Source organism: Dipodomys ordii, unplaced genomic scaffold (assembly GCF_000151885.1).
Source record: "Dipodomys ordii isolate 6190 unplaced genomic scaffold, Dord_2.0 Scaffold2, whole genome shotgun sequence".
NCBI classification, from domain to species: Eukaryota; Metazoa; Chordata; class Mammalia; order Rodentia; family Heteromyidae; genus Dipodomys; species Dipodomys ordii.
The window spans coordinates 8,373,945-8,392,675 of record NW_012267218.1 but is presented as its reverse complement, the minus strand read 5'-3'; the positions used below and the strand labels follow the sequence as shown (position 1 = coordinate 8,392,675).

Below are 18,731 nucleotides of genomic sequence, written 5' to 3'. Positions count from 1 at the left end.
GGGAAGGGCACACTGGCTAAAGATCTAGCAGCAATGTGTGGTGACCTCAAGTCCGAAGCAGTGGACATTATTCCCACCTTCTCAAGGGACCAGCACTGTGCTGGCTCAAGGGGGTTCCTAAACTGATGACAAGGCCAGTACCCCTCCCCCCCCTCCAGGTTACAAATAGCAGGGTGACGCTCTGCCTCTCAACATTGGTTTTAATTCAGCAAGTCAAGCAGAATACACAAAAAGCGTGTAAACACTGGAACACAGACAGATTAAGCTGCTGAATAGAATTCTTGACAACATCACAAGTCCTGCTGAGGACCCGCCTGCTAGGGGTGGAAGAGTGGGAGATTTTTCTAACAGGTGATGGTCGAGTGAACCGCAAGGGTGGGAAGTATTTACACAGAACCAGAGAACAGACACCACTAGCAGGCACCAAACACTGAGCGGGAGCAGTTAACTTGCACTGGTACTTGGCTGTGGTGACTCTTGCTGCCGGCCCTGTGGCTGCTTCTTTCTCTGTTTGGAGAGGCATCTTAAAGCAGACTCGCCTTTCCTTGGGGCAACCATGAGCTGGGGTAGCCGGCCAGACTGAGTGGGGTACTTGGTCCTCAGGTCCTCTTTGAACAATGGCTGGGCAAGCAGGTGGCGCAGCTCCTTCTTCAGGACCTTCATCTGCTTTTGTCGCCGACGCTCTTCCTGCAGGTCAGCTTTTCCTCCTTGAGACGCAATACAAATAAGACCCTATTTATTCTGGAATGTGGAACATCTTGCTTCCTTTGAGCTAGCTAGCTTGACAGGAACTGTACTTTCTAATCATGCAGGAAGGACACTTTCCTTTATTCCCCATGAAAACCCTCAAAGAATTATCCTGTTTACAGGTAAGCCAACTCAGCATTAGAAGTCCCCTACGAGGATATTGCTAGCTAGCTGTCAAACCAAGGAAACAACCCAAGTCTCCTGAGAGAAGATAATTTTCTGACTTCCTATACTCACTTGCTATCTGGTGACCTGATAGCCGCAGATCTCTCAGGAGACAGAGGCTACTTCCTTGCAACCTGTCTACCCTGAGCTGCAGTCAAGAGCTGTGACTACACGCATATGTGCAGGCTCTACCCAGCCATCTTCAGGAAGAGTCAGGGCCTCCATTGGCCAGAGCTAGGAGGACTAGCCTAGTCATCAAGCCACTGCTTTGGCTCCAAAGGATTGTGTTGGCTTTGGCACAGACATGTGAACACTTTGAGGTGCATTGCTGGTGGGAAGAGTGCTGGCTCTCACTTTGGTGTCATCAATTCCAGATGTAGAGCTCTCACTTCCAGCCTAAGCAGGGACCCGAACCTCACAGAAAAGTAGGGCTCAGACTACTGGTCTAAGCTGATGCAGCTGGTCCATGCACAAGTCCTTCACTCTGAGCATCTAGTGCCTATCTGTGAGAGGGTAATAACTGCTACCTCATGAGACTGCAGAGGTCAAACGAGATGCTCTGCTGGCATGGAAGGCAGGTGTAGTAGGAACTCATACTAAATAACCACTGAAAATGTATCACGCACCTGCTATTGCCAGGCACTGTTGGGCGTTTCTACTCTTTAATCTTCACTGCCACCCCATTAGTTCCATGTTACCAATGAGGAAATAAATGGGCACAACAGGGAAGTTAAATAACGTGGCTCAGTTAAGGGAGTAGGGGAACCAAACATGGCTGTGTGGCCAGAGCAGAGCCTGTGCTCTCCCTGTGCTAGGCTCCACGGCAATCCATATGAAGCAGAGGCAGCAGAGGGCTTGGCAGACAAGACATCAGGAGTCTAGGACATTAGGAACTAAGGGCACTGGGTTCATCTAGGCTAATCCAGGTCTAGGGGCTGTGAGGAAAGGGCTCCTTGCTGATTCTGACAGGACCATGGAAGTTTAGATGGCTCCAACTAGGCAGAAGTTGAAAGCGAAAACAAGAAAAGCGAAATGTACGTCCCTTAGGCCCCCCACCAACCCAAGGCCTTACCTTTGTACATGTCTTCTTCCAGCTCAATCTCCAGGGCAGCTGCTGCCTGCTCAAGCCAAGAGTTGTGCAGACAAGCCTGGAAGTTTCGATACTCAGCTTTCTCAATCTGCCGAGCTAAACGTATTCGCTCCTGAGGGGCAGTAACAAAAAATATTTGTCTAACAGGGGGCTCAGACCTCACCAAAGTTATATTTTTGTTTCTTTTCTTTCAGGTCAGAGACCAGGACTCAAACTCAGTACGTGCTGCTTTTGCTCATCAAGTAGTACTCTACTGAGCCATGCCTTGAACCCCCATTATTTTTAAAAACGTGTTGAGATGCAGCTCACTTCCTATGAAATGCACTTATATGGGCAATTATGTACACACATGTGCATACACATAATCACAAGACAGCCTTCTCAACAATAAACTATACCTCTTCAAGCCTGTCCCAGCATGACTGCCAACCTACAGGTGGTCCACAGTGAAACCAAGGAAAACTCCAGATGACATATCTGGTTTCCTTAACTCCCACCATCATGGGTTCTGACGTTAGACATCTCTTGCTCTCTGTCCACCCCCGCTCCCCATGAATGATGACATGGGACAAGGACAAGGACACAGAAGCTGCTCCCATAATTTCTGGAACTCCATCTGCTCTCTGCCTCTCCATATTTCTGCTGCAGGATGAAACCTATTCTCCCACGACAATGCTCCACTAGTGCCTGAACTTTCCCATGGACTGGGCTGTCTCAGAAGCGGGTGAACCTCTGGGAAGGGGACTACCCCACTCTGGCATCCGATACACTATGGTACATCATAAGGAGCACTCACAGTGAATACCCACTCAGTTAAAATAGACATCAAAGCTGGGATGCACTGGCTCTGTTGCTTGAGAATGTACCAGACCTTCACTATCTGTCTGAGAACCAACTCCCTTGCTGCCCTCAGGTGCAGCTAGCATGCTCACTGCAATGTCCAGAGGGGTGAGAGGCAGGGATATGGAGACTTTAAGGGCAGACAACTAAATAATAGCTATGGATGAGAGAAGAAAATGTGTCACACTTTTGGTCACTCCCCTCATTTCTCCGTCCTGACTCTTGCAGCCTTTTCACAAGTCTTGCTGTCAAGTTTCCTGGGGTGGCTGCTGGGCACCATCACAAGAAGCTCTGAGGGAACCCAGAGTTCCACCCTGCCACGCCCCCCCCCCCAGCACCAGGGCTGGACTCTCACCTTCACTATATCCATATACTTTGTCTGCACAGGGAAAAGTGGGATGTCCTCGTCTTTCTTGAGCGTTTTATAAATCTTCTTAAAGTTGATCACATCCTCAGGCCCAATCAGCATCAGACTGAGGCCTTCACGGGTGGCCCGAGCAGTTCGACCACTTCGATGGATATAAATCTCTGAAGTGCGAGGGACCTGTCAAATCAAGAACTGGGATCAGCACGCAGCTGGGTGCTGGTGCTGCCATGAGGGCTGGCTGCAGACACTCCTCTTCCTCTCATGGCCACATTCCCAATCCAAAGCCTCCTCCCTGCTGGCTAGGCAGTAGGTCAGTGGACCCAGCTGTCCTTGCCCCCTAATCCCATCACTGTGTGTGCTCTACCCTTCTAGCAGCCCTCACCTTGGCCTGGCTCCACCTGGCCAGTCATTTCTTATCTGATCTTGAGCCCTCACCACTCACACTTCCCCTGACACCAGTGTTGTCCAGATTCTCAGCTGTGATGGTAATAATCCCTAGCTTAAGAAAATTCAGACCACCGCTGATGGTACTCACATCCAGTAGTTACTGAGTGACTGTATTAGGCCAGGCAATTCTAAGTATTCGGCATTCTTCGTAACAATATAAAACAAATACTTCATCTTCATTTTATAGACCAGACACTAAAACACAGAGGACAAATGATTCCCCCTGGGGTACCCAATGAAATGGTGGAGGCAGGATTTGAAGTGAAGAAGTTGAAATGAGCCAGCATGCTGCCGCTGGGCTATACTGCATCCAACCTAATTGCTAGTAGATATACCAGTGCATGGGTGCTGATGCCCTCTTCCTCTGCTCCCGAGGCACACGGCAGCCCCTCCACCGGAACCAGGTAACAGCCCAGTATCTGTTTTCAACACAACACCCTGAACAGCTACCATCAACTCCTCACCACAGTTCAAGAAATGGGATCTACTTGCCATTGTTCAGTGTCAGAATGAAGATCTAGCTCCTGGCCCTGACACTGGGGACCTTCAGTGACCTGGCCCCAGGAACCACAACTACTACGGGCCCACATATGCACAGGTCCAAACTCTTGCATCCCTCTGCATGTCCAAATTCTTCCTCTCAGCCTTTCTCTCTTATTACACTTGTTTTTTAAACTTCCTAATACATTCTGCTTTATGTCCATAGTCATCTCCCACCTTCAAATGTTGTAATAGCCACCCTTTACTCAGATGCTTGACCATCAGCTCAACTTAGTTGTCATGACAATCCTATGAGGCAGGTGGCATTATTATTTTCAATTTACAATGACACTGAAACAGAAGTGCTAAATAACCTTCCCCAAGTAAGACAACTGTGGCATCAGGCTGAGGTTCAAACCCTGGCAGGCTGACTCCAGAGCCCATACCCTGACACAAGTCTGTGCAGACAGACGTTCACTAGGTGCACATACTAATGTTACTGCCACTAAACATTTAGTGCTCATGATGTGCCAAGTGACTTCTTAAGTCCTTCACATTAACTTATTTTGCCTTACAAAGGACCTCAAGTATAACAACTGCCATTTGGCAAATGATAAAATTGAGGTACAGTGATAAATAGCTTCACCAAGTTACATGGCTGGAATTTAAGCCAAGGGAGGTCTTAACTACCCCATTCTAATTCTTGGTGCCAGGATAACCTCTTACACTATGGTCTGAATATGGTTTGTCCCCACTGAAACTCACGATGACGATTAATTCCTCAGAGTGCCGGAAGGTGAGGCTTAGCAGGAAGTATTTGGGATCAGGCTGTCTCAAGGGAATGATTTCCTGCTGTTGAGTGACTGGTTACCATGAGAAAGTACTGTTGTAAGCATCAATCTATGTTTCCTATGCCTGCCTTATGCTCAACTTCTACACCTGCCACCTGCTTGCTTTTCCACCCTGAGATTCCCACAGAAGCTGAGCATGTATGAATACCATGCTCCTGGACTCTGCAGCATGCATTGTTAAGAGCCAAAACCAATCCTAGATCTTTTATATTAGAGCAACAGAAAACAGACTATAGCACATACTTTATTACCCATCTTAAGAAAAATCTAAGACCCAATGATAAAGTAGCTTGAAGAAGAGGGCTACCTGACATTGGATAATGCCAAGCAATCTTTTCTAGACTGGATCTCATTTGTGTTCCAGAAGTGGCAGCAGTGAGCACTAGATGACAGTTGATAGCTGTTTCAGAGAGCTACAGACCAATAATTGCTCCTCCCTCTCCCAACTGATGCTTTAAAAAACACCCCATAGTCAATGTAGAAAGATGCCTTTATGGCCCTACCTGGTAGTGGATGACATGCTGGACTTTAGGAATATCCAGACCCCGAGCAGCGACATCTGTTGCCAAAAGAACACAGCTGTCGCAGAGACAGACAGAAATCCATAATTATAAGTAATAATCATTAGTCAAATTCTCCCCACCTGCTAGCACTCTCAACACTACCATCCTTAACAACCACCCTATGAAAAAATACTAGAATCTCCCTTTTGTAAATTAAGAAATCAAGGCTCAGAAGATGAACTTCCAAGTTAGTACAAGCCTTTTAGGTATGAAGTCAAGATCCAAACCTGTGTCTCACTGACACAAACCAATGTGCCATTCTCTACAATGACAGAAGGGCATTCAGAAAATTAAATGAAACCATCTGTGCGTTGGGTCGGTGGCCTCATCTCCTAGCACCTTCCCACTAATTCCCTCCAGTCACACAGACTTCCTTATCCCTCCTCAAACAATGTGCACCCTGCTCCTTGAGTATCAGTTTAACTCAAAGGCAGATGGGAAAACAGCATGCATGGTGCTCTGGAGTCTGACAGACTTGTTGCACATACTATGTGCCAGAGACCATTCTAAACACTTGCATGAATTCTCAATCACTTTATCCAGATAATCCTTTCAGGGAGCTTCTAGTATTAACCCAACTACAAGAAAATGAAGTTAAACAAGACAAGTTACTCCCAGCTAGGAAGGACTCAGGACTTGATCTTAACCAGAACTTAAGATGTTTGAAGTGGATGGATGTGATCATGTATCACAGGGCTTTGGATTCCAAATACTGTGCTTAATAAATACAAGAAGGCTTTTGCTGAAAAGGGCTCTGTGGTACAAGAGAGTTTCCTACCATTTATTCCCCTTCATCCTAGGTCCCCCGCCTCCCAAATGCTGGGGCTAGAGGCCAGGACTCTGGGATATGGCTGACTTACTCTTCCAAACGGGCAAACTGCTCCAGGTTTCTGAGCCTCTGCTTCTGGTGCATGCAGGCATGTAGGGTCAGCGGCATGATATCCAGGACCTTGAGGAGCCCAGAGAGGCGTTTGATACAGGAGATGCTGTTGGCAAACACCAAGCTGCGGCCAGGATACTGCATGAGAAAGTAATACAGGTAGAAATCTTTCTCATCTGCCTCACAATGGATCTTGGTCTCTGTCAGTGTCTCCACTGTACCCTCATTTCTTGTGAGGTCAATGACTTTTGGCTTGCCCCTCAGACCAATTTTCTGCACGAGAAGGTCGAGTTTGGCAGTTTTGTCTATTTTCTTTATGTGCTTCTTATGCAGGATTCGAGCAGGAGCTTGATGCACCAGGGTCAGTGTGGCCGAAAAAATAAGCGTCTGTCTCTTTGGATTGTACTGGGAGTCGTTAAGCATCTCTAGCAGCTGGGAGAGCTCCGCAAAGTGGCCTTTTTCAACCATCCGGTCAGCCTCATCCACTACCAGGCACCTACAGATATAGACGGACACATCTTAGGCTAATGGCAGCTAAGGGGAACCATATACACTCCTTCCACCAACTAAATGCACTCATCCATCCACATGATATGCAGTAACCACTCCATCACACTGTGCCTCAACTATTCTCCCTCAGAGTCGCTAAAAGTGGAGAGAGAGGGGGAGAGTTTTCATGTCTCACCTCAGCTGCCGGAGGTTGCTCAAATGGGAGTGCTTTTCTTTAATTAGCTCCCACAGCCGGCCTGGAGTGGCAACCACTATCTCGGGGTGGCGGTTCAGCATACGCTGCTGTTTCTGTGTGGACATCCCACCAACCAAAATAGCAGTTTTAATTCCTGTGGGACAGAAAACATAAGGGTCACTGTTGTTCAGTCTGGCTACTTATTTTCTTACATGGTTAATGTGCTACTTGCTCCAGGAGAGTGCTGAAAGACTGGCTTGGACTGACTGCTCAACCCACTCCTACATGGCTTACCAAAACTCTGTGGTTTGGACCCTGTTTACTCCTCCAGCCTCATTTATTTCTACTCTTCTTTCCAATTACATCAGAAAGGCTGAACTTGAACCCAGTCATGCTTACTTCTAAAGCTCTGGGAAACATGAGCAGTGGTCCATGCACTACAATGCAGGGAAGGAAGGAAGTTAGCTGCAGCTAAAACTGCTAGGAAACCCTTCTCAGCTCCTCAACTGGAAGGAATCTGAAGCTCTTCTAGTACCCAGGATTGTTTTTCTCCCTAGTAGAGGACTTCTCTCAGTAATCACCTGTAGTATCATACAGGTAAAGCAAAGTGACTTCACTAAGATCTTGGTAATTAAATGCTGCTTTTATTAGTATAAAATTAAAATTACATTGAGCACTCTGCCTCTAAGGAATTCCGAGAAAACTAAGTTCTTACCTTAAGGCAGGGTTCAGCTATTTTTTCTTCAAAGCTCACTAGCAAACATTACTGACCTCCACTCTTTCATTGTAGCAAAAAACCAGACATAGAATAAGCACTCACAGCTGATATGTAGCCATCGGTGGATAGTTTCCAATGAAACTTTATTTACAAAACCCGGCAGTTGTTAATCTCTACCCCAAGCACCAATTATATCCAGTAAGTTAATCCCCTGTGTGTCTAGAAGGGCTTTAGCCTCTTTGGAAGAACTGAGAAAACAGTACTCGAGTTTTCTTCCTCCCCCTCTCCTTTTTTGAGACAGTAATGTTATGTAACCCAAGGTACCCTTGAACTTTCAATTCTCCTGTCTCAGTCTCCCCAGTGCTGTGATTATAGATGTGGGCCACTACATTCAACTCAAATTACTTTCTATAGGACTTGATTCTTAAAAAAAAAAAAAGAACTGGACTCCAGTGGCTCACGCCTGTAATTCTAGCTATTCAGGAGGCCGAGATCTGGGGACTATGGTTTGAAGCCAGCCTGGGCAGGAAAAATCCATGAGACTCTTATCTCCACCTAACCACCAAAAAGCTGGATATGGAGCTGTGACAAGTAGTAGAATGCTATCTTTGAGCAAAAAAAAAAAAAATCTCAGGGAGAGCACTCAGCCTGAGTTCATGCCCCAAGACAGGCGTAAGAAGAATCCTTATTAGCATATAGCCACAGCTCCACTTCCAGTTTTCTGCTGGCTAATTGGGGATAAAAGTCTCACAGACTATCTTACCAGGGCTGGTTTCGAACAATGCTCCTCAGATCTCAGCCTCCTGAGTAGCTAGGATTACAGGCATGATCCACGAGCTCCTGGCTGTGAAATTCTTTCACCTTAATTAGACTCAGATCTTTCATCTTCGTCCCTCATCCCCTCTATCCCTCTCTTCTTATTTATTACTCTCAATACTATCACCTATGGTCATCACAAAATTTTATTAAAGTCTTAACTGGACATTTACTGATGTTATCTCCTGTGCTAGGTGCTGCAGAAGACAAAAAGTTAGACTGGACAGAGCTTTGTCCCCTTCCTCCTCAATGTCTTTAAGTGCCTCTTACCAGCAACTCACTATAAGCAAATCAATAGGAAAACACTAATCCTTGGCAACAAAACAGTTGAAAACCTAATTGGTTAGTGACTGGAACATAAGCAAATAACCCTACCAGTAACCATGTAAGTGAATGATTATATAGTTATCCAAATACACAAAATGAACCAGACAACTACATTTAATTGATGGGAGAGAAGGAAAAGCAAAATGAAGGCTTGATTCTATGGCAGTTGAGGATGGATTCCCCAGACAACAGGAGCCATCTGGACTACCTCACATTTAAGATTTGCTTAGGAAGTATTAAGCACAACTAAACCTCACCTGTAAACTTAGCCACAGCATCAATATGTTGTTTGACCTGGACAGCCAGCTCTCGAGTGGGAGTTAGAACCAGTCCAAGCAAAGGACGCTGTGGACGAACTTTGCAGGTACCAGAGTTGTCATCCAACTCCCGATTTAATTCTCCAGTCTGTTCTTCATCATGCTTCTCTTCCTTCTCCTTCTGTTCGGGGGCAGGCTCCTCCTTGATCAGAGAAGAAGGCCCTTCACCAGCATCATCATCATTACGGAAGACCACTTCCTGGTCTGAGACAGAGGCACCAATCTTGGCTCTGGCCTTAGCTCCAGCCTCACTGAGCGGGTCTTCAATCTGAGTTCCAGTCTCATCAGGCAATGTACCAGCTTCGATTCCAGCCTCAGTCTTCATCTCTCCTGATGGCACTCCAGTGTTACATGAGATGGGTATAGCCTTTCCCTTATGCCACTGTAACACTGCATGAATCATTGGAATGGCAAAGGCAAGCGTTTTCCCACTTCCTTACAAGTAAAACAAAACATGTCAGTCAAAAGATGTGCATACTTTTGTGTGCAGTTTATTTTTCCCACAGAATAATGAACAATGAAATAAGTCATAAATCACTTGACCAGTCCTTCTACTCTACACAAGTTCCTCCAGGCCAGGCTGCCAGAGAAAATATATAATTAGGCCAGCCCAAGAAGTTTAATACCTGAAGATATCAGTGATGACTGTGATACCCAGATAATGAAACCAATAAAGGAGGGAAAACAAGGCTGTATGTTTTCTGGTGACTATTCAGCACACTCAATCTTCCAATGAGAAGAAACTCATCAACTCCCATAGCAACTCTTTTTAAGTTTGGACAACTTCTTGAGATTAAAGACAATTTTTTCCTTACTACACGAGTGAAGATCTCTCTCTCTTCAGCAGACTGATCTGAGCCTTATTTAGAAAAGGCTAAAGAACGGGGGGGGGGGATACTATTTGCCTAATACTTATAACGTACTGTATAAACTTTAGCATTTACCCTTTGCAACAAGACATGGTGATTTTATCTTCATTTTATAGGAGTTCAGAGAGAAAATTGAGTACCAAAATCAAGAAGGGGCAAATTTCAGACCAGAGATGGCTGACCTCTCAACACTTTTATTCACCATTGCTTTTGTGGGTATGCTAACAGTCCCCCCTCCCCCAATCTTCCAGCCTACTAGCAGCTCTAGACTCAAATCAGCTTTCCTGCCCTGGCCAGATCTTCCCTTACCTGTCTCAGCAGCACCAAGGATGTCCAGTTTGTCACGAATGGCAGGTGCCAAGGTCAGAGCCTGAATTGGTGTTGGCGCAGAGAAGCCTAGAAAGCTAAGTGCTCGGAGAACAGGTTTGGGCACAAACAGGTCCTTCCAAGCTGAAACATCGGCCTTCTGGTCGTGCACTTCAGGCATCCATGTCTTTGCTGTTTTGGGCACCTTAGGGACAGTGCTTTGAGAAGGCTGTAATTTTTTTTTCCCTTTGCTTTTCTTCCTTTTTGGAACAGTCTGTACTAGGCTGTCTGATACTATCTCCTCTACCTTTGGATCAGAACAAACAATATCTTCTCCTTGGGGCTCTGGCCCAGCATCTTTGATTTCCAACTCTTTCTGAGCAGTGGTTCCTTCGGTAACCAGTCCATCTTTATGCTTCTTCAATTTCATCTTTTTCTTTGGACTACTAGACTCTCCTCCTCCCTCTTCCTCCTCCTCCTCTTCCTCCTCTGAAATAGCTTGTGCCTTTCTCTTCTTGGGAGACTGCTCAGAAAACAGACCAGAAGGATTCTTGCCAGAGGAGACCAACTGGTAATCTGTCAATTCCTCAAAGCACACCAAATCATCCATCTGTCCATCTGCAAATACATTTGGATCGATCTCCACCTGCTTCCATTTTCCTACAACTTTGATGCCCTTTGTCTGAAATTTGTCACGACTTGGTGGTTTATGCCTTGATTTTGTCTCCTTCAACTTCATGGTTGCTGGAAAGAAGAAAAACAATGTTCCTTTAGGTGGTGATGTAAAAGAATAGTGTTCAGGGGCAACAGATATTCTCTAAGCAACCTATTAAGCATTAGGAACTAAACGCAGATTCCAGATCCAACATTAATGTGTATGTATGTGTAGCCTTGAACAGGGCTTTTTACTCGGCTCTGAAGCTTGTTTTGCTTTTTAAAAGGGGGAGGGATGTGATAATATGGATTTTTATGGCTTATACAAGTAATTTAAACTATGAAAAGTAGGGCAAATGAGGCTTGCCATACAGAGGTCACACTGCAGAGAATGAAGATCTGAGATGTGTTTTTTGCTTGTATGTTAGGGATTTGTGGTATTCTTCATTAAAAGTGCACTACATGTGGACATTAGATCCAAGTTATTAAAAAAAGTTATATATAGATGCATCTATACATAAACAAATTGACTATAGTCTACTCAGGAAGATTCCTGGTGTAACTCCTTTAAACAACTAAGGAACAATCTCACCAAATGAATAGCAGAAAACTGAAACTCTTTTTGGGGGGGAGGGGTGTCAAAGGGAGAAGGATAGGCAAATGGAGAGAAGAAAGGTGGACAAATACAGTCATTATACATATGTGAAAATGGAACCAGGTTGCTTGAGGGAATGGGTGGAGTTAGAAGAGATGGGGGAGAATGATGGAAGAACACTGACCAAGATGCATGGAACATAGATTTGTAGAATCAAAACCCCTTCGTACAACTACTTAAAGATCACTTAAAAATAAGAAATAAGATGCATTGAGCTTCCCTCTTAAGAAGACAAATGCCTGGTTCCATCATGATATGGCCTTTGCCAAATGGTTGTTAAAAACCCATCCGACTTTTGTCATTCCATTTTAAGTCATTTAAAAGAACCTTGGAGCACAACTCCTTTGGGTGGAACTCGATCCGGGCTCTCCGGTTTGTGGAGCAGACAAGAATCGATTCTGCAGAAAAACCAAAGATAAACGTCGGTTCATATCTGGACGCGCCGCGTGCCAGGTTCCGGGTGTGGGTGTGCGCGAGGGTGTCAGGGGCCTCAGTTTCCCCGCGGGCATCCTGGGGTGAGGATGAGGCCCCGGGCTCTCGGGCCTAAGGAGCCAGTGACGCACGTCAAATTCCCGGAGCATGGCGCCCCCAGCACGAGGGCGGGGGCGGGGCCCGCCGCGCACGCGCACAAATTTGTTTCCACTGACAATCCCACCACCACCGACCGGCGGGGCGCACAGACGACACGGGTGGGGTCGGAGGGGGGGGGAGGAGAGTCAGGGTGCCTGGCCCTGGGGTCGGGCGAAGCCGCGAAGACCCGCGACCTGCCGTGCACTCCAGGGTCTCGCTCCCCCCTCAAGTACCGCACGGCGCGAGACCCCCCCCCCCCGTCAAAGGTGAGGCTTGCGGGCTCGGACGCCCCAGGGAGGAGCACCGAACGCGGGGGACAGCCACGCAGCTCGGCCAGCTGCCCGGAACCGGCGGCCTCCCAGGGAGGCCCAGGGAACCCAGCATCCTGGGGAAAGCCCGTGGTAGGAGCCCCAGGATCTCCGGAGCTGGACTCGGTCTCGACCCGGCCCTCACCGCGCCAGGCCTCACCGGGCGGGCCCTCACCGTGCGGACTCGCCAGCCGCCTCCTCGCGCTCGACTCCGCCGTGGCGACTCAGCTGCAGAGCTCACCGCAGTTCCGGGGCGGGGCTTCCACTTTACGTGTGCGTGCTGCAGCAGGAAGTCCCGCCGCCAGAACAAAGATCGTCACCTGATTGGCTGGCTTGCAGACCTTTGCAGCGCAAGCGTAGAGGGGGGGGGATGACGCGTGTTGCGCTTTGGTGTGGGAATGCTTCCGGGTTCGTTAGGATTTAGGCACGATTCCGGCTCCATCCCGAACGGCTGTGCACCAGGAACGCGTTTTCTTGTGTTGTCCTTCCACTTTTGCTTCAGCAGCACCTCGGGTACTGAGTACCTACTGTGTGCCTGATGCTTCGCGAACCGGTCATTGCTAAGTCCAAGGCTGTGAGGTTCTTAGAGTTTCATAGCTTTGGCTGTCATGTTTGTAAGTTCTTTCTTTCAATACCCGAGAGGATAGCTCCAATGACGATATCCATGTTGTGATACTAGTGCATTTTTGTTGATATGGTTTTGTTTTAACCTAATACATATTGTTCTTAAATTGGCCTTTTTCTTTTCCTTCCTTCCTTTTTAAATTGTTTTAGTGGTCCTAGGGTTTGAACTCATGACTTTTTGCTCTACTACTTGAGCCATGTCGCCAGCCTTTTCTGCTTTTGTTATTTTCCTAATAGGATATCCTGTTTATCCACCGGGGTCTTCCTGCTTTTGCTTTCTCTGTAAGTAGGATGACAGGGACACATTCTCAGTTATTATTGGTTGAGGTGGTGTCTCACAGACTTTTTGCCCAGGATGGCCTTGAACTATGATCTTCCATCTCCCAAGTAGTTAGGATTACAGATGTGAGCCTTCAGCTGGCCTTTTTTTCCCTCCCTATTCTGTCTCCTTCACTTTTAGTTGTTGCTTTGTACTTCATAATAATTAACCGTCTCTCTATTATACTAGTATTATGTAGGTGGGTGTTGAAAAACATTTTTTTTTGGACAAGTTCGAACTAAATCTCAAAGCTGAAGATAAGGGAGAGGGGACAAAGATTTTAATGTGTGCTGCTGGAAATGTCCCTCTGGGTGGATTATCAGAGAATATAAAAGGTCCTGTGATTTTTCAGACCCTAGCACCTGCATATAACCTGTGTAACAGAAGGGTTGGCAATCATTGGAAAAAATTATTCCAAAATAAGTCATTCAATAAAGACATGCTGAGTGCCCACTTGAGTTATGAGTGCAGTGACAGGTCAATTAATAGCTGAGAAGCTCCTGGGGCTTTCATCATAGGGTTGGAGGGGAGCTTTGTCTGTTGTTGATTCCACTTTTGGTGCCTCTGGGAGCAATGATGTGCGTGAGCTTATCAGGCCTGCATCTGCTACTTGCCTGGACAGACCTGATCCAACATACCCAATCAAGAGTGAGCAAGGATGGTGGAAGAGGCTTGCACTTTCTATGCTCAGTAGGGTGAAGAAGTCTGCATCATTGAGGATTGTACAGGCTATAGAAAAGAAGTAAACCTAGCTATTGAAAGTCACCAGTAGAGAAGTGCACCTCTTTAAGCACTGAAACCTTAGCAGAAAGAGGCAGTGGAGGTATAGAGAAAAAAAAGGAAAGAGAAAGATCAAGTGAAGAGAAAGTGTCAAGAGCACACTGGTAAGGGAGGCAAGGAACCCTTCCTAAGATTCATTATTTCATCTATGAAATGAGGTACTTTGTATATGCAAAATATTTGCGGGGATGGGGGGGGCTGAGAATGTGGCTTAGTGCTAGAGTGCTTGCCTAACGTGCATGAAGCCCTGGGTTCAATTCCTCAGTGCCACATAAGCAGAAAAACCTGGAAGTGGCGCTGTGGCTCAAGTGGTAAAGTGCTAGCCTTGAGCAAAAGAAGCTCAGGGACAGTGCTCAGGCCCTGAGTTCAAGCCCCAGGACTGGCAAAAACAAACAAACAAAAACTTGGTATATTGTTAGTCAGTTCCCAAGAACCAGCTGTGGTGCTGTTGCAGCCTGTCTTTGGTGCCCTCTACTGGAAATTAAACCATCCCCTCAGTGGGGATGGTTCAGCCTCTGATCCTTGACAGGTGTCTGCCATCTTTAGATATCTCTAGTTCATTCCTTGGCCTCTACCCCCTAAATGTCCACCACTCAAGTTCCTTTTAGCAACCCCTAGATGGTACACATGGCTAAGTCCTCAGTTGTCTAGCTCTGTTGGGCTGGTGCTAAAACTAGGTTTTAGACCCCAGACTGAAAGTCCAGTAGTGCCAAATTAAGTCCGCCATTCACCTCCATATGCCAAATAAAGAGATATGGTGAAGGACAGAGAAAAGAAGTTTATTACATAGAAGCCATGGGAAGACCTCACTTCAGTATATCAAGTATCTTCTGAGGTACAGGCATTAAATTTTGGCTAAATAAGGAGAATTGGGGACAGGAGGTAAGAAAGGCATGCATAATTTTAAAAATCTTTTTAAGAAAAAACAGGCATGAGGAGCTAGGAATGTGGCTTAGTGGCAGAGTGCTTGCCTAGCATGCATGACGCACTGGGTTCTATTCCTCAGTACCACATACACAGAAAAGGCCAGAAGTGGCATTGTGGCTCATGTGGTAGAGTGCTAGCCTTGAGCAAAAGAAGCTCAGGGAGAGTTCCCAGGCCTTGAGTTCAAGCCCCAGGCCTGGCAAAAAAAAAAAAGGCATGACTTGGTTGACCATTCTCAGTCTTGGTCTCTAGAGGAATATTGGCAAAGTTGTTATCACTAGAATGGAACAGGAACAAGTTGTCTGGCAGGCAGTCTCCTGAGCATTTGGCTGTTCTCCAGAATGTAAGAAGATGATCTTCCCTGATGAGGGTCAGTTTGCCTTCTGCCACAAGATGCTTATTGGTGAACCCTGGTTTCCTGGAGTTGTTGTAGTTGTAAAGTGGCCACAGCAGGGAAAGTCAGGTCAAAGTGCACAGATGCAAAGTACGAGGATCTGGGTGCCTAGCTTTTAGTTAACTCACAAGACTGAGAAAAAGCATCTTCCAGTTCCCTCTCTGAAGGTTTCCACCTAAAACTAGAAAGACCGTTGGAAAAGAGTGAAGAAAAGTACTGCTGGAACACAAGAAGAAGAAAATATCATAGGATATCCAACTGAATAAATTGTAAAGGAGATTAAAAAATTTCATTACCATACTAAAAGATGTTCAGAGCCAGGAGAAATAGCCATCCCTGTCTCTAATTAAATAGAAAGCCTTGGCCAAATACAGGAGTTTTCCTCTGTCAGATAAGCCTGAAGGGACTTTAATATTAGACAGCCATGAGTGTATTAGAATCCCCATGTTGCAATGTCCTGGGCTTCGTTTTTGGAAAGGCTGGTACAAGTTATTCCATTTGGATTTTGATAATTACCCTTTTAGTCCGAAGAGTTTTTTCCTCCAGACTGTCTCTGAACTGTCTCTGGTTAGTCATAATCCCTATAGCTTTTTCCCAAGTGACCTAGGCTGGTCTCATGTTAAAGAAGAAAAACAGTTCAGGGGAGAGTCAGTGCTAATAAACCCTTTTGGCCAATTTTAAGTCAACAAAGAGATTATGAAGAGTAGCTCTTAGACTGGCTTACCTGGCAGTTTAAAGAAGTTTAATTTTTGTTTTGTTTTGTTTTTTTCTGTAGATCATGCCCTAGCATCTCAGAGTCCTGCGCAGGTTGCTGTTTTAGCTATGTTAATGTCAAGAGACAGCAGCAAATACCAAAACCAAACTCATTTGGTAGAAAAGTACATGCTTCACTATGTCAAGAGATAGCAGCAAATACTAAAGCCAAACTCATTTGGTAGAAAAGTACATGCTTCACTATGTCAAGAGATAGCAGCAAATACTAAAGCCAAACTCATTTGGTAAATAAGTACAAGCTAGAGTCATTTTTCCCTGGGATTGATTGCAATTGCTTCAAACAGTCCAAAACTACAATGACAAAAGCTGAATAGCCATTAAAAATCCTGAAAACACTGCAGCCTTTGACAGAACAGTGTAATTATTGCCACTGCATAAAACAATATAGGCTAATAATTGACAACATTTCATTAGCATCCTTAGGCTTCCTCTGTTACCATTGGAATACACACACACACACACACACACACACACACACACACGTGCCTGTAAAAGTTGGCATCACTGACAATTTTAAGCTAGAGGATACCTGTTTGGTAAAGTTTTTTCTGAAGCTTTGCATTTAGAAAGGCTTATATTGGGGGTAGGGGAACAAATACATTTAGCGTACAAAGGAGCCAGCAACGTATGTATATAAATGTCATATGTACACATTAATTTAGTTATTCTGAAAGCAAAGTTTAGAATCTTTGGCTAGGTAAGACAATAGGTGTACATCATTGACAAAAATCAGAACTTTAGATCTCTTACAAGTTAGAATGAACATTGACAATGCCTGGAAACAGCCCCATTTTTAAAGGTATAGCATATCTTCTGAATAATGCTGATTTAGTTAAGAAAGATAGATGTAAGTCAGGTTTAAAAACTCTGCCAAGTGACCAAGTTTGAGTTTTTTTTAATCTACAAGGTACTGATTAGCAGCAGAAATGCTATAAGTTTTACAGATTATTTTATCGGGTTAAGGTCACAGGGAGTAGGTAAAAGAGCTGTTACCAGGGCTGGGAAGGTGGCTCAGTGATAGAGTGCTTGCCTTGCATGCCTGAGGCCCTCGGTTCGATTCCTTAACACCACATAAGCAAAAAGAAAAAAGCCGGAAGTGGTGCTGTGGCTCAAGGGGTAGAGCGCTAGCCTTGAGCTGAAGAGCTGAGGGACAGCGTCCAGGCCCAGAGTTCAGGCCCCACGACCGGACCCAAAAAAAAAAAAAAAGAGCTGTTACCTGGTCATTTTATCTATAGTAAACTGGCATACTTAGCTCAGCAAGTATTTGCACAATACTTAGATAAAGCTTAGACACACAGCTTGATATTCTTTTAGTCATTGACATACAGAGCATTACTTGAGCTAAGATCGCTTAAGACCATAGTTTGCTTTTCTACTGTTGTAACAAAGTCATTTAAAAGATTCACAGGGGGGGCTAGGAAGGTAGCTCAGTGGTAGAGTGCTTGCCTTGCATGCCAGAGGCCCTGGGTTTGATTCCTGAGCACCACATAAGCAAAAAGAAAAAAGCCGGAAGTGGCGCTTTGGCTCAAGTGTTAGAGTGCTAGCCTTGAGCTGAAGAGCTGAGGGACAGCGTCCAGGCCCAGAGTTCAGGCCCCACAACCAGACCCCCCCCCCAAAAAAAAAAGATTCACAGGGTAGACAGGTAGTTAAATGAACTCTGATTCAGTTAAGGTTCAGTTTTCTTAAGTAGTCAAAAGCCTGACAAGCTAATATCTTGATAAAATATGACATGTTTTCTTTAAGCCAATTTTTTGGCAAATATTACAGCGATATTTTAAAGACAGTTGTGTTATAGATAGAATTAAGGCTTGTTTTTTAAAAAATTATTTATTTATTTATTTTTATTGTGAAAATACCATACATAGGGATTACAATTACATAAGCAAAGTAATGAGTACATTTCTTATCAAACATTGTTTCCCCTTACCATCCCTTCCTATCCCCTCCTGTGCCCCAACCCTCTCCCCCCACCAAAGTAGTAAAGTTTGTTTTTTGACATAACATCTTATACATTTCATTGTTGCAATGGGTCCACCTGTATCCCTATTTAAACAATTTGTTTTTTCCCTTCCCCTCCCCAAATTATACCAACATCAAATACAGTGAAAACAGGGGTTATACCGTGGGGGAGGGACATACAAAGCAACAAAGAAATCATCTTATAAATATGTTAGAAACAATAGCAAGCAAGAAAAACCATTTGAGTCCTTATCTTGGGGTTCATTTCACCTAATATCTGACTGTTTCTGCTTGTCTCAGAC

At 45.3% G+C, this 18,731-nt stretch overlaps 1 protein-coding gene across 6 annotated transcripts; it reads right to left on the bottom strand.

Moving 5' to 3' along the window:
• Positions 1 to 182: 182 nt before the first annotated feature.
• On the bottom strand, positions 183 to 12,912 carry Ddx24 (DEAD (Asp-Glu-Ala-Asp) box helicase 24). 6 transcript variants are annotated; one of them, XM_013016132.1, is made up of 10 exons: positions 12,831 to 12,899; positions 12,105 to 12,175; positions 10,472 to 11,212; positions 9,234 to 9,728; positions 7,116 to 7,269; positions 6,411 to 6,926; positions 5,491 to 5,566; positions 3,198 to 3,386; positions 1,985 to 2,114; positions 445 to 707 (listed from the first exon to the last, which is right to left on the bottom strand). In XM_013016132.1, the coding sequence occupies exons 3-10, from the start codon at positions 11,205 to 11,207 to the stop codon at positions 445 to 447; spliced, it is 2,559 nt and encodes an 852-aa protein (XP_012871586.1). In that variant the 5' UTR covers positions 11,208 to 11,212; positions 12,105 to 12,175; positions 12,831 to 12,899. The 6 variants fall into 6 exon arrangements, with proteins under 6 accessions (XP_012871574.1, XP_012871586.1, XP_012871594.1 ...); XM_013016140.1 differs by having other exon boundaries at positions 12,816 to 12,835; XM_013016120.1 differs by lacking the exons at positions 12,105 to 12,175; positions 12,831 to 12,899 and adding an exon at positions 11,902 to 12,076 and having other exon boundaries at positions 183 to 707.
• Positions 12,913 to 18,731: the final 5,819 nt, after the last annotated feature.